The following is an 11,422-nucleotide window of genomic DNA, read 5'->3' on the forward strand; positions in this document are numbered from 1 at the left end:
GTAATTAATTGAATCATTTTATAATCGTAGTCATCACTTTCCCCAAATTCACACAAACCCTAACCCTAATCCTAACCAGAACAATAACAATGGCGGAGCATTTAGCCTCCATATTCGGCACCGAGAAGGACCGGGTCAACTGCCCATTCTACTTCAAGATCGGAGCTTGCCGCCAAGGCGACCGGTGCTCACGGCTCCACACTAAACCTAGCGTCAGCCCTACGCTGTTGCTGTCAAACATGTACCAGCGGCCTGATATGATCACGCCTGGTGTTGATCCGCAAGGCCAGCCGCTTGACCCCACCAAAATTCAAGATCATTTTGAGGTGAGTTGTTTAATTTATGCGTTTTGTAGAGTTTGTACGATTGATTGATGATTTTGAAACCCTAGGTCTGTTTTAGGAAGAATTTGATTATGTTGCTTATTAGAGAGAGATTCATAAGGTTATTAATTTACAATTTACTGAATAAATTATGCTTTGAATGGGGCTAATCGAGCTCAGTGTTAGCTTTATTGAGCTGAAAAATCAAGCTCGAGCTTGGCTCGTTTTAGTTTCAAGCCAAGCTCGTTAATTTTTTATATTTTAGTATTTATTTATTTATGTTTAATTTTACAAATATTGATTGATGTATTAAAAATATAATATTTAACATCGATTTATATAAAATTTATAAACTAGATGATTTATAACATTCTGTTTTTTATTTTGTTATTGTTTAATGTTTTAAAGCTATAATATATTAAAATGTATTACTTTGGCATTATATATTTATATTGTTTTATTTTTTCTTAATTTCGCATGCTATATTATTATATGTTAAAATGTGCGGTTTAATCTAAACGAGCCGAGCCGGCTCGTTTGGATTCAAGCTATTTTCGAGGGAGCTTCAAGCGAGCCGCGAGCCACGAACTTTTTGATCAACCCTAGTTTTGAGTTTTTGATTTTGAAACTACCGGCTGTAATTTCAGATGCTGTTTTGTTCTGTAAACTGTGCGGTGGTAATTAGGGGTGTTCGACAAATCAAATTTCAAATATCTGAAGTAATCGAATCAAGTTCTTCAGATTTTGGTTTTTTAAACCTGGATTCGAGTTTGAAGTAGATTCAACCAATTTGATTTGAGTTAGAAACTCTAATTCAGCCAAAAAGTAGCTGGAATTTGTGCTTGGGCTGGATATCAAATTAGTAGCCCAAGTATGATTAAAATCATCAGAATCCTTAATATTTGAATTCTAACTAAATTGAACTCTAATTTTGTATAATCTAATTCGAACGTTCGATTTCCAATTATTTGAATTGACTTTTGAGTTTTTAAGTCCAATTCAAATACGAAACACCCCTAGTGGTAATGGTTTCAAAATTATTTGTTAGATATGTCATTGATTTTTTTTTGAACAACTAATAATCTTCTCCTAAATCCACCTAGTTAACAGCTAATAATCTTCTCCTAAATCCACCTAGCCTGCCTACTAGTTTATTTAGAACTCCAATCGCGTTTGAGTTTGTGTATTAGTTTTCCTACTTCTAAGTAAATGTTAAATTCTAATCATAAGCATGATCTATTCATGTATGCTTCACTGTAAGTGTGACTTTCCTATGTAACCATACTATTAACAGGTGTTTTTATTGGACTATTCTCTATTTGTTTCAAATAATGAACCAAAAAATGCAGAACTGAAATGTTTTTTAACTGTTTATTTATGCCTGTTCACCTTCTAATTTATGTATATGCGCAGGATTTTTACGAAGATCTGTTTGAAGAACTGGGAAAATACGGAGAAATTGAAAGCCTAAACATATGTGATAACTTGGCTGACCATATGGTATGTTCCTTTCTACACATTAAATCATTTGAATATTTTTACACTAAAACATGGAAAATGATTTATGTTCACAATTTGCAGGTAGGAAATGTGTATGCACAGTTTAGGGAAGAAGAACATGCTGCAGCCGCTCTGCAGAATCTGAGTGGAAGATTTTACGCAGGTAAATTTATTAGTTTCATGTTAAGTTACCTTAAAACAACAATATTGCTGTCTAACATAAAATCTAAATTATTTTTCAGGACGACCCATTATTGTGGACTTTTCTCCAGTAACCGATTCCGTGAAGCTACATGTAGACAGTATGAAGAAAACGTATGCAACCGAGGTGGTTATTGCAACTTCATGCATCTGAAAAAGATTAGCAAGTGAGTTTACTTTTATACCCTTCACTAGTTCACGGTCATCTCTCAACTTTTAGTTTTCACTAATCACTAATTTATATATTGCATATATATTTTAGGGATTTGAGGAGACAGTTATTTGGGAGGCGTAGTAGGAGAAGTAGAAGCAGAAGCCGTAGTCCACCAAGGCACAGGAATCATGATGACCGCCCTTCAGGTGGCGGTCGTGGTGGCGGTTACGGTTACTCTGATCACCGCCACAGTGACAGAAGCAGGAGGCCTAGAAGTAGGAGCCCGGGAAGACGATCGGGCCGGAGCAGAAGCCCGGAAGGGAAGAGGAACCGGAGCCCAGTTAGAGAAGGCAGTGCTGAAAGAAGGGCTAAGATTGAAAAATGGAACCGAGAAAAGGAAGCAAAATCGGCTGCTACAACAGATTAAAGGTTAATCAACAATGATCAAGGGTAAAACTGGAATTATCTAAATTGTTTTCTTTCTCTGTTTTTGGTTATAGTGTGTTTTTGTATTTTAATTTAAATCAATGTGAAACAAATAAAGAAGATGAAAATTTTTAAAAAAAGGTCAAATGGAAAAAAAGTTACTTACTGCCGGCTTTTTGCTGTGCAGGAGTACAGGTTGTCCGGTCAACCCACCCCAACCGACTTGACTCGCTTCAACCCGTAGTTAAATGAACCGTTTTGACCCGTTACACGACCCGACCCATCTTACCACGTCTATATATTGCCTTTTCAAAACAGGATATTGTTAGGTTTTTCGAGTTTCGCAGGCCAGACTTTAAGAGTGGATTTTGGTGAAGGAATTTGATATTCATTATTTAAATTTAAAAAATGTGATCTTACTTAATTCACTAGTTTTGCAGGTTCAGGTATTAATACCTTAGGGCTTCTATTTACCTTATTTTAGTCACACATCATAATAATATTTTCTCTACATAAATAGTATTAATATTATTATTATTGTTATTATTATTATCATCATTATTATTATTATTACTGTTGAACTCTGATTTCCTTTGTATTACTTCATACATACATATGTACTTTAGAGCTGAGGGTCTCTCTGGAAGCCACCTCTTTATCCATGTGGATAGGGGTACGGTGTGCCTACATCTCACCCTCCCCAGACCCTACTTATAGCTATGCTATTGGTGGGACTTTACTGGGTATGATTGATTAATTGATTGATTGCAGGTTCAGGTATTCTGGACGGGTCCTTAATTTTTGCCGTTTATTATTATCTTTTATACAGGTTGTCGACATCTTAACCTTCATCTTCAGGACAAGAGGAAGTAAAGATGTGTATGCTACAGAGGTTTATTATTGTAGTTTTGTTTTTATGTATTTTGAATATTATATTTTTGTTTTTTCAGAATCTGTGTCCTTTCTGTATTTTGATTGAGAATCTTTTGTGCATTTAATTTATGTTTGATATTGAATTTTTTGCACACTTTTTTGTTTTTGCTTGAAAACTTGGTTTTGAAAACTGGACTGGAATTACCTATAATCCGAAAATGTAACGCCACTGGTTTAGCTTCGTTTGGACTGATAGGTTGGTTTGTTTAGTTGAACTAGTAAGTAGTAACCTGGGTTTAGAGCCATGCAGGCTTTTGGTTCAACTATTGCTAATTTTAAGTCAGCCCGAATCAACTTGTTGTATACTTTTAATTTATTGATGGACGGAACATGATTGCAAGGCTTTATTCGACACAGCTCCTTATTTTTGGAGTTCGTTTAGGATTGTCACAAAATCCTCCATGATCGCAGATAGTTCGATGTCAGCTAATGATGACATTATATCTCTAATCCGATTTATTATTAATAAATTAGGACAAGTTAGTGCATTCCTAACTTGTCCTAATTTATTCATTTGTGTTGAACCAAATGGTTCCAACCAGTTGGCTGTCTCGAAGTCTACAAGGGCTCGATTACAATATTCTTTTATCAAAAAACAGTGTACCAAAATCTAAAACCTGTAATCCCCATTTATACTAATTAGATAAACTAGTTTTATTGTTTTTTTTTTTTTTGTAAACTCATCAAGATTTTTGTATTCTTCATTTGATGTTTTTAACTCAAAGCAGCATTTGTTTTTTTCACTAGTATTTCAACTACATTGCTAGGTTGAGATATCTATTCTCTTTGTATCAGTATAGCTTCATTGTATGTTTTTATAATTTTATTAAATAATGCTTTTTTAAGTAGTTCGAGCTCTATGTGTCCAACCTTGATGTGTATGCGAACTATTTACAACGATACTTCTAACATTACAATGGTGCCCCCAAGCAGTTGTGACGCGTGAACATATTCTTTTTCAGAGTATTTTGCAATTGAAGTGTCCTTATCTAAGAACTGAGGGGTTGAATAAGTTACTTTTGATTTTTGGAGTTTTGGTTGTGAAGTTTAGTTGTAGTTGGAAAAGATAAACTAGACAAGCTTTAAGCACGGAGTTTAGTTAGTTTTACTTCACTGTTTCGGATGGCACTTGAAAATGGAGAGAGGATGTCGTGGGAGACTTTTCGGCTCAGTCAGCTAAGAGAACCATGGTCAGGATGGGAGACAAGGTTGTGCGCATTATAGGTCGTATACATGAATGATCGAAACAAATACACTTACACGGGAAACAAACATAAAACAGCAAGATTAAACGAATAATGAGTTGAAGTCATAAATGAAGTATTTTCTGGTTAGAAAATACACAATTTTAAATAATGGTTGCGCAAAAGTAGCAATTTATTGAAAGTCCATAGGGTTTTGGTATGCATACAAGAGCCAATTTAACACTCAAGTTTCTTTATTCGTGGTTATACCAGTAAACTTTAAGGAAGGCATCAAAACTTTCACAAAGCTATATAACTTTTATCTCATATTTGCAACCAGAAACTGCTATATCAAGAATCCACATACCATTAGATGTTGATCACGTAAGTGATACAATCTAAATCTATCAATGACCATTAAATAAACTTCTTACCTCTAAATTCATGATAACAAAAATAATAACTTGAAGCGGATTTTGATGACATGTCACACACAAATACAAACATGTCAAGTGGGCATTCCCTATGTCAACCACTAATGGCTGGTAGCATCAACTCGACTATCAACAAAATATTTCATTATAATTTAACATCATAAAGACTGAACTAACAGACAATTACACAAAGCTAATGTTTACCTTTCACACGCCCTGCTTGCGGTGCGCACATATAATGTATATATGTGTGAACCCTCGGGTGGGCAAAAGTGAAATTGCACTAATTTTGGCGTTATTTTACTAATTTCGTGAGAATAACGTTAAAAGTGACGGAAGGTTAATCAGGCATCATGTGGTGGCGTTGATAGCCGAAAGACAAGGGTACATGCACCAAGCAGCCGGTGTCCCGATGATTGAGTGCTATGTGCCTTATATCCAAGGCTTGATGCAAAACTACTATCGAGCCGTGGTCTCACCGGAAGCAGCCTCTATCCCTATGGGGTAGAGGTAAGACTGTCTACATCTTACCCTCCTCAGACCCTACCATAGCTTGCTATTGGTGGGATATACTGAGTACGATGATGATGATGATGATGTTTACCTTTCAAATAACCAAAAGGGGTATATCTGAAATACCTAGTAATTGCTCCAACACTCATTTAGTTAACACCTCTTACCGATCAAGCAAGAGTAAAGATTCCATGTACGGACTCACGCTAAGTGTAGTTGACCACTCTTTAATCCCAACTTCATTAAGCTGTTTTGAGAATGGTGTACAAGCTACAACTACTGCTGAATCATGATACCAATCTATCATCTTCATCACAAGTTCACCATTCCTCCTAAATTCCAATGGAATACATAATTTAGCAACCGACTTATATGGTTTAAAGGTAAATCGATTTATAAATGATCCCGAATCACCATTCTCCATCATCCACACTTTACAAATATTATCTCTTCTAAGATTCACACTTACCAAAGCAAGAGAACCATTCAGCTTTAACAAAAACAAATAATCGGTGTATAACTCATTTGAGAAGCATATTTCTTTAAATTCCTCGGTTGGCAAATCAAATGAAATAATAACGTTTCCGACAAGCCAATTAATAGACCCATCTATGGTTACCGAAGAATCACCGCAACCAAATTCAACAGAGTTGCCAGGCAGATTACCATACGAGCTTCTCCAAACCCCTGAACTTTAAAAACTTCAACTTGCCATCGGCTGCTACAACTTACACTTACATCTTTCAATTTGTTATGCGTATCATGAATATATACAATCTTAGGGTCACAAGTTACAGGACAAACCCCAAAGCCGAAATCAGTTCCATCTCCCCTACTTGGCATATCAATAGCAACTGATTTTCTAATAGATGGATTCCAAATAACAGCCACATCCGTTCCAGAAAAAGATTGCAAATCATCTTTATTTTGATAATAACCGAACAGGCAAACCAATCCATGGGAAGCCAAAATCACTATATATTAAAATTTGTCTTGTTTTTTTTTTTAAGTTTTATGTAAAATATTTTAGACATCTAATGATATGTAACTAAAATGTCTTCTTATTTTGTTAGGTTTGATCATAAGGCATCAAAATATGTATTAAAGAAAAAACTGGCATCAAAACATATACTTTAAGGGATCGTATTTTGTTTAGGGTCCAAGAATTTTTAAATATCTAACTTTCAGTAAATGTGGCACTTTTTCGTTTACATACAAGTACTAAGTGTTTATTTATACATTTATCATTTGAATTTTGTCTATCTATATTAACTATTCGTAGTTTATAACCATTATGTATCTCAGTCCTGTTACAAAATTTCAAAGTTGAAATACGTCGATTCCAAGTTTGGTTTTGGAATTATAAGCTATCTTATAAACAGTTGTGGAAACTTAAATGTTTGACATGGGGGTATAAAAGTTCAGTTTTGCTTATCTTTAAAACAGCGTAGGGTTGCATCGTCTAATGACTTTTAGGAACTTCCTGGGTGCTTCAAATGACAGGTGACCAAACGTTCTCTCAGAAATAAATGTTTAATTGTTTCAAAACTTGCTAGAACGTACTTTTATGCTAAAAGTACAGTTTATGCACCTTATACACATTTAATATTTTGTTATTCTAAACACGTTAATATTTTAAACATGTTAATTTCACCAAATCAGCATAAATCTGAAACGACAGAATAAAAAGCAAATAAATCCAAACATGTTCTTTCCACAGATCCACATCACTGAAAACATAAACTCTGGTGCTCTTTATAATACTAAAAAACAACCCTGCTTAAAACTAACCACACTCATTCTTCAACAAAATCAGCACCATCTTCATCTTCTCAAAGCATTTACTTGTGCTTAGCCTGGTTGTGGGACTGAAGAGCGCCATCCGACTTAAAGGTCCTGCAAAACAAAATACAAACAACTCAACAAATTAAATCCGGGATGACAAAGTCAAATTGATAATTCAACAAAATACCTGTATATATACATACATAAATACATACGCACATATACAGTTAAACCCTTCAAAATAAAACCAAAAACACTAGATAAATTCATGTAAAAATGACAGGTCAAACAGGTGACACAGCCACGACCCATTTATTCATTTGGGTTAACAAGTTTCAGGTTAAATTGATTATTTCACAAAGCCCTGTATGCATACACACATGTAGATCACACACACATACACAGGTAAACATAAGTTACATAACAAAAACAGAACAAACCTGTTGCATGGCTTGCAAGAATGTGCACCATCATTAGAAGCAGAGGCTGGGCTTTTCTGGTTTGATTTGTTAGCTGGAGTCTTGGTTTCCTTTTTAGGGTGCGGTGTTGCCACGTGTGCCTTTTTGCCATCTGTCAAAAACATGTATTTATAAATAATATATTTGATATCATTGTAAATTCACACTTTATTTAAATCTTTACCAGTCTTCTGGGGTGTCAATTTTGCCTTCTTGTCAGTTGCAGGGGTCTTCATTGCAGATTCATTAGGTCTTTTCTTTCCAGATTGTTGCTACAACAATAAAAATAATTCACCATAATGTCACATATTAATAACTATAAAATAGTAGAAAAACAAGAACATAAAATGTAACTAACCTTCTTTGGTGTCTCTTCATCCTCATCACTGCTGGCTTCACTATCATCAGATGAATCATCTTCATCACCCTAAAAAAAGTACCAAGAGTTTTTCAACAAAGAATCACTAAACCGGTAAGTTCATTTAAGTTTGTTTAGTTGTTCATTTAGTTAACTGAACAAGCATGAACACATGTCGCGTTCATTCATTTAAACTCATTTAAGTCGATTTATTTATGTTTGATAATACATACATAAAAATGTTTTGGACCCGTGAAAATTTAGTCTAGTTTTAATAACTTCTTAGGCCGAACACACTTACCCACATTTACTTTTAAATGGTTTTAGCTCAGTTGCGTTTATTTATGCTATGCTCAGCTATATTCAATTGTTTACGTTCGTGAAGCATTTAGTTGTCCGTGTTCCACCGTTATATTAAACAAACGAACACAAACACACTCCATTCTTGTCCATTTACAAGCCTAACTAAACAGAAATCAAATAAACAAAATTAAGATTTGTAAACGGGTTCAGGTTGTTTCAGCTCAAACAACCTTTAATTAACACTTATCAAAACAAAACGAGAATACATATACATAAAATTCAATTAAAAAAATTGCATACCTCATCTTCATCAGAATCTTCAGACATTGAATCACCTTCATCAGAATCATCTTCATCAGAATCTTTCTTCGTTTCTACAATCTTCACTTTCTGCTTACCATCTTTCTTCTTGGCAGCCACTGTGTTGTCTTCTGTCTTAACTTCCTGTTTGACCACCGCAGGGGTTTCTTTCTTTACCTCTTGCTTTCCTGCAAAACCAGCTTAAACGTTAAAATCAAGACTAATTCAATAACGTATAAAACGAAAAACAAAAATAACAAATTTATACCATTAGAATCTGGAAGTGGAATAGCATCTTCGTCATCAGAATCTAAACAAAACAACAAACATTAAATAAAAAACTAAAAAACAAATAAAGATTAAATAAAAAAATAACATAATAAATGTACACTAACCAGACTCGTCTGAATCAGTTAGCACAAAGGCAAGCCAGTCAAGGATGTAAACAACTGAACAACACTCACATTCTATATTAAAACAATTAGAACATAAAACTGACAAATACGAAAACATATGTGTGTGCATGTATCTTTGCATAAAGGATATGTCTTATCTTCCAAAGGTTGGTCAGCTTTGTATCCATAGAAGTAGACACTGCCATTTTTCCAGCTATGTGACAGCTGGAAATCTCTGTCAATCACCAAGTCAAATAGCTGTTGAGGCAATTTCTCAGAGTTAAGCGTTCCAAGAACAAGTTTTTTGTCATTGATGGTGATATGCAAGTAAACAGAATCACTTGCTTTGTTGTTCTTGATTTCTCCAAGACAAGCCTGCAGATATAAAAATTTTGTTTGTTTAAAACAATCAAAGCATAAAAACCAATAAAACTCGTAGTATGGAGAGGTTATATACCTGTGAAAGATGTATGACTTTGTCTTCCCCGAGTGTTACATCAAGTGGCTGGCCACTTTTAACCTCAGCACCTGCGAACAAAGCAATATAAGATTTTGCAACCGAATGTTATCGTCAAAAGTAAAAACAACGTGGAATCACATAATTAACATGCAAAAAATATATGTTTGGATTTCATATGATGCCATAGTTCATATGTTAACACAACCTATTGCATCATTAGTTTAAGGTTACTTAATATGAAAAATTCATATAATCAGACAGAAAAACAACAAAGTAAACTACAAATTTAAATGCACAAACAATAGTTCATGAGTAAACTACAAATTTAAATTTATCATAATTGATATTGCAATATATAAAGAAAATTGGTGCAAACTACTACTCATTGGAATACAAAAACAAAATCTAACGTTTCATTACATTAATGGTGTCTTTAAACGCAGAATTCATATAACTAGATCAACAATCACCCTACTAACTATGGATTCAAATGCACAAACATATGTTCATCAGGCAAAAATAGACCTGTAAAAGAACCAAACAAGCACAAACAAAGGCATGTTCGTGTTTGTTTATTTAACTTTAACCATGCAAACACAAACAGTTAAATAAACAGATCTTCTTGTCCATGTCCATTCGCTGGAAAATGAACAAGTTTTAAAAAAGTATAAATATGCATAGCTAAATGAACAGAATCAATAGTCGAACATAAACAAACGCTAACATAAATGAACAAGCAAAACCATATGTTCATGTTCGGTTAGTTACTATGCAAACATAAACGAACTTCCCACAGACAATTCACAAAGTGATTGCTGAACTTTCATGTCATGTAGAGGCCAAAGCAATTAAAATACAAATGACGGTGTACACAGCTACAAGTTGCAAACAAACTGAGCTAAATCTAAACCATCACTTCTTAAATCATTCTCACGACTATTTTTCTTTAGAATAGCACCCAAAATTTTCTTAAACAACCACAACTATACAAAATTAAACAAGCAAGCGTGTCAGAATATCCTTCAAATGAACCCTAACAACAACATCATATACACAAACTCATACATTCCTACACATTCCACGAGGAAAACAAAACTTAGGTAACAAGTGCCAGTGTACACAGACACAAAGTACTACCAATTTCAGCTAAATCTAAACCATTACTTGAAAAATCACTCTCGCAACATTTTTCTTCAGAATAACAACCAAAACTCTCCTTACACAAAATTATACAAGCAAGCAAGAAAGCGTATCGCAATATCCTCCTAATAAAACCTAATATAATAATAAAAAGAATAAACTCATACAAAACTTAGGTCACAATTAACAAAATCAAAAGAATAACACATTACAAAAGCAAATCACGTACATAATATCACACTCACAAACTCATGCATAATTCGTTAACAATCCTACTGATTCCGCAACGAAAACCTAACTAATGTCACAAAATCAAATACTCGAAAAGCAAATAGCGTACACATAATGACGAATAATACAGACGAGAAGAGTATTCAAGACGAATGTAAACAGGAAAACAATTCTTCATCGCGAATGAATAGATACAGAAAGGAAATAAGATAATAATATGATGTGATAATAGTAGTAGAGTAGGGATAGATGTGAATGGTTACCCCAAAACTCCATAGCAGGCGTGGTGATTTTGAGCTGCAGAGAAACAAGAGTGAAAATGAG

General features: G+C 34.2%; 1 protein-coding gene and 1 pseudogene across 2 annotated transcripts; one reads left to right on the plus strand and one right to left on the minus strand.

Moving 5' to 3' along the window:
- Nucleotides 1-3,573, plus strand: LOC143533813 (splicing factor U2af small subunit B-like; annotated as a pseudogene). The gene is made up of 6 exons (XR_013135424.1): nt 1-326; nt 1,737-1,823; nt 1,905-1,986; nt 2,066-2,191; nt 2,287-2,628; nt 3,434-3,573. The product of XR_013135424.1 is annotated as a splicing factor U2af small subunit B-like (transcript).
- A 3,884-nt stretch (nt 3,574-7,457) lies between these two features.
- Nucleotides 7,458-11,422, minus strand: LOC143533814 (histone deacetylase HDT1-like). Its single transcript, XM_077028472.1, has 10 exons — nt 11,362-11,422; nt 9,725-9,795; nt 9,419-9,642; nt 9,268-9,284; nt 9,141-9,182; nt 8,873-9,060; nt 8,270-8,338; nt 8,096-8,183; nt 7,894-8,023; nt 7,458-7,564 (listed from the first exon to the last, which is right to left on the minus strand). The coding sequence occupies exons 1-10, from the start codon at nt 11,372-11,374 to the stop codon at nt 7,510-7,512; spliced, it is 897 nt and encodes a 298-aa protein (XP_076884587.1). The 5' UTR covers nt 11,375-11,422; the 3' UTR covers nt 7,458-7,509.

Source organism: Bidens hawaiensis, unplaced genomic scaffold, assembly GCF_021521415.1.
Source record: "Bidens hawaiensis isolate Kalapana, Puna unplaced genomic scaffold, B.hawaiensis_p1.1 tig00009917_1, whole genome shotgun sequence".
In the NCBI taxonomy this organism is placed as follows: Eukaryota; Viridiplantae; Streptophyta; class Magnoliopsida; order Asterales; family Asteraceae; genus Bidens; species Bidens hawaiensis.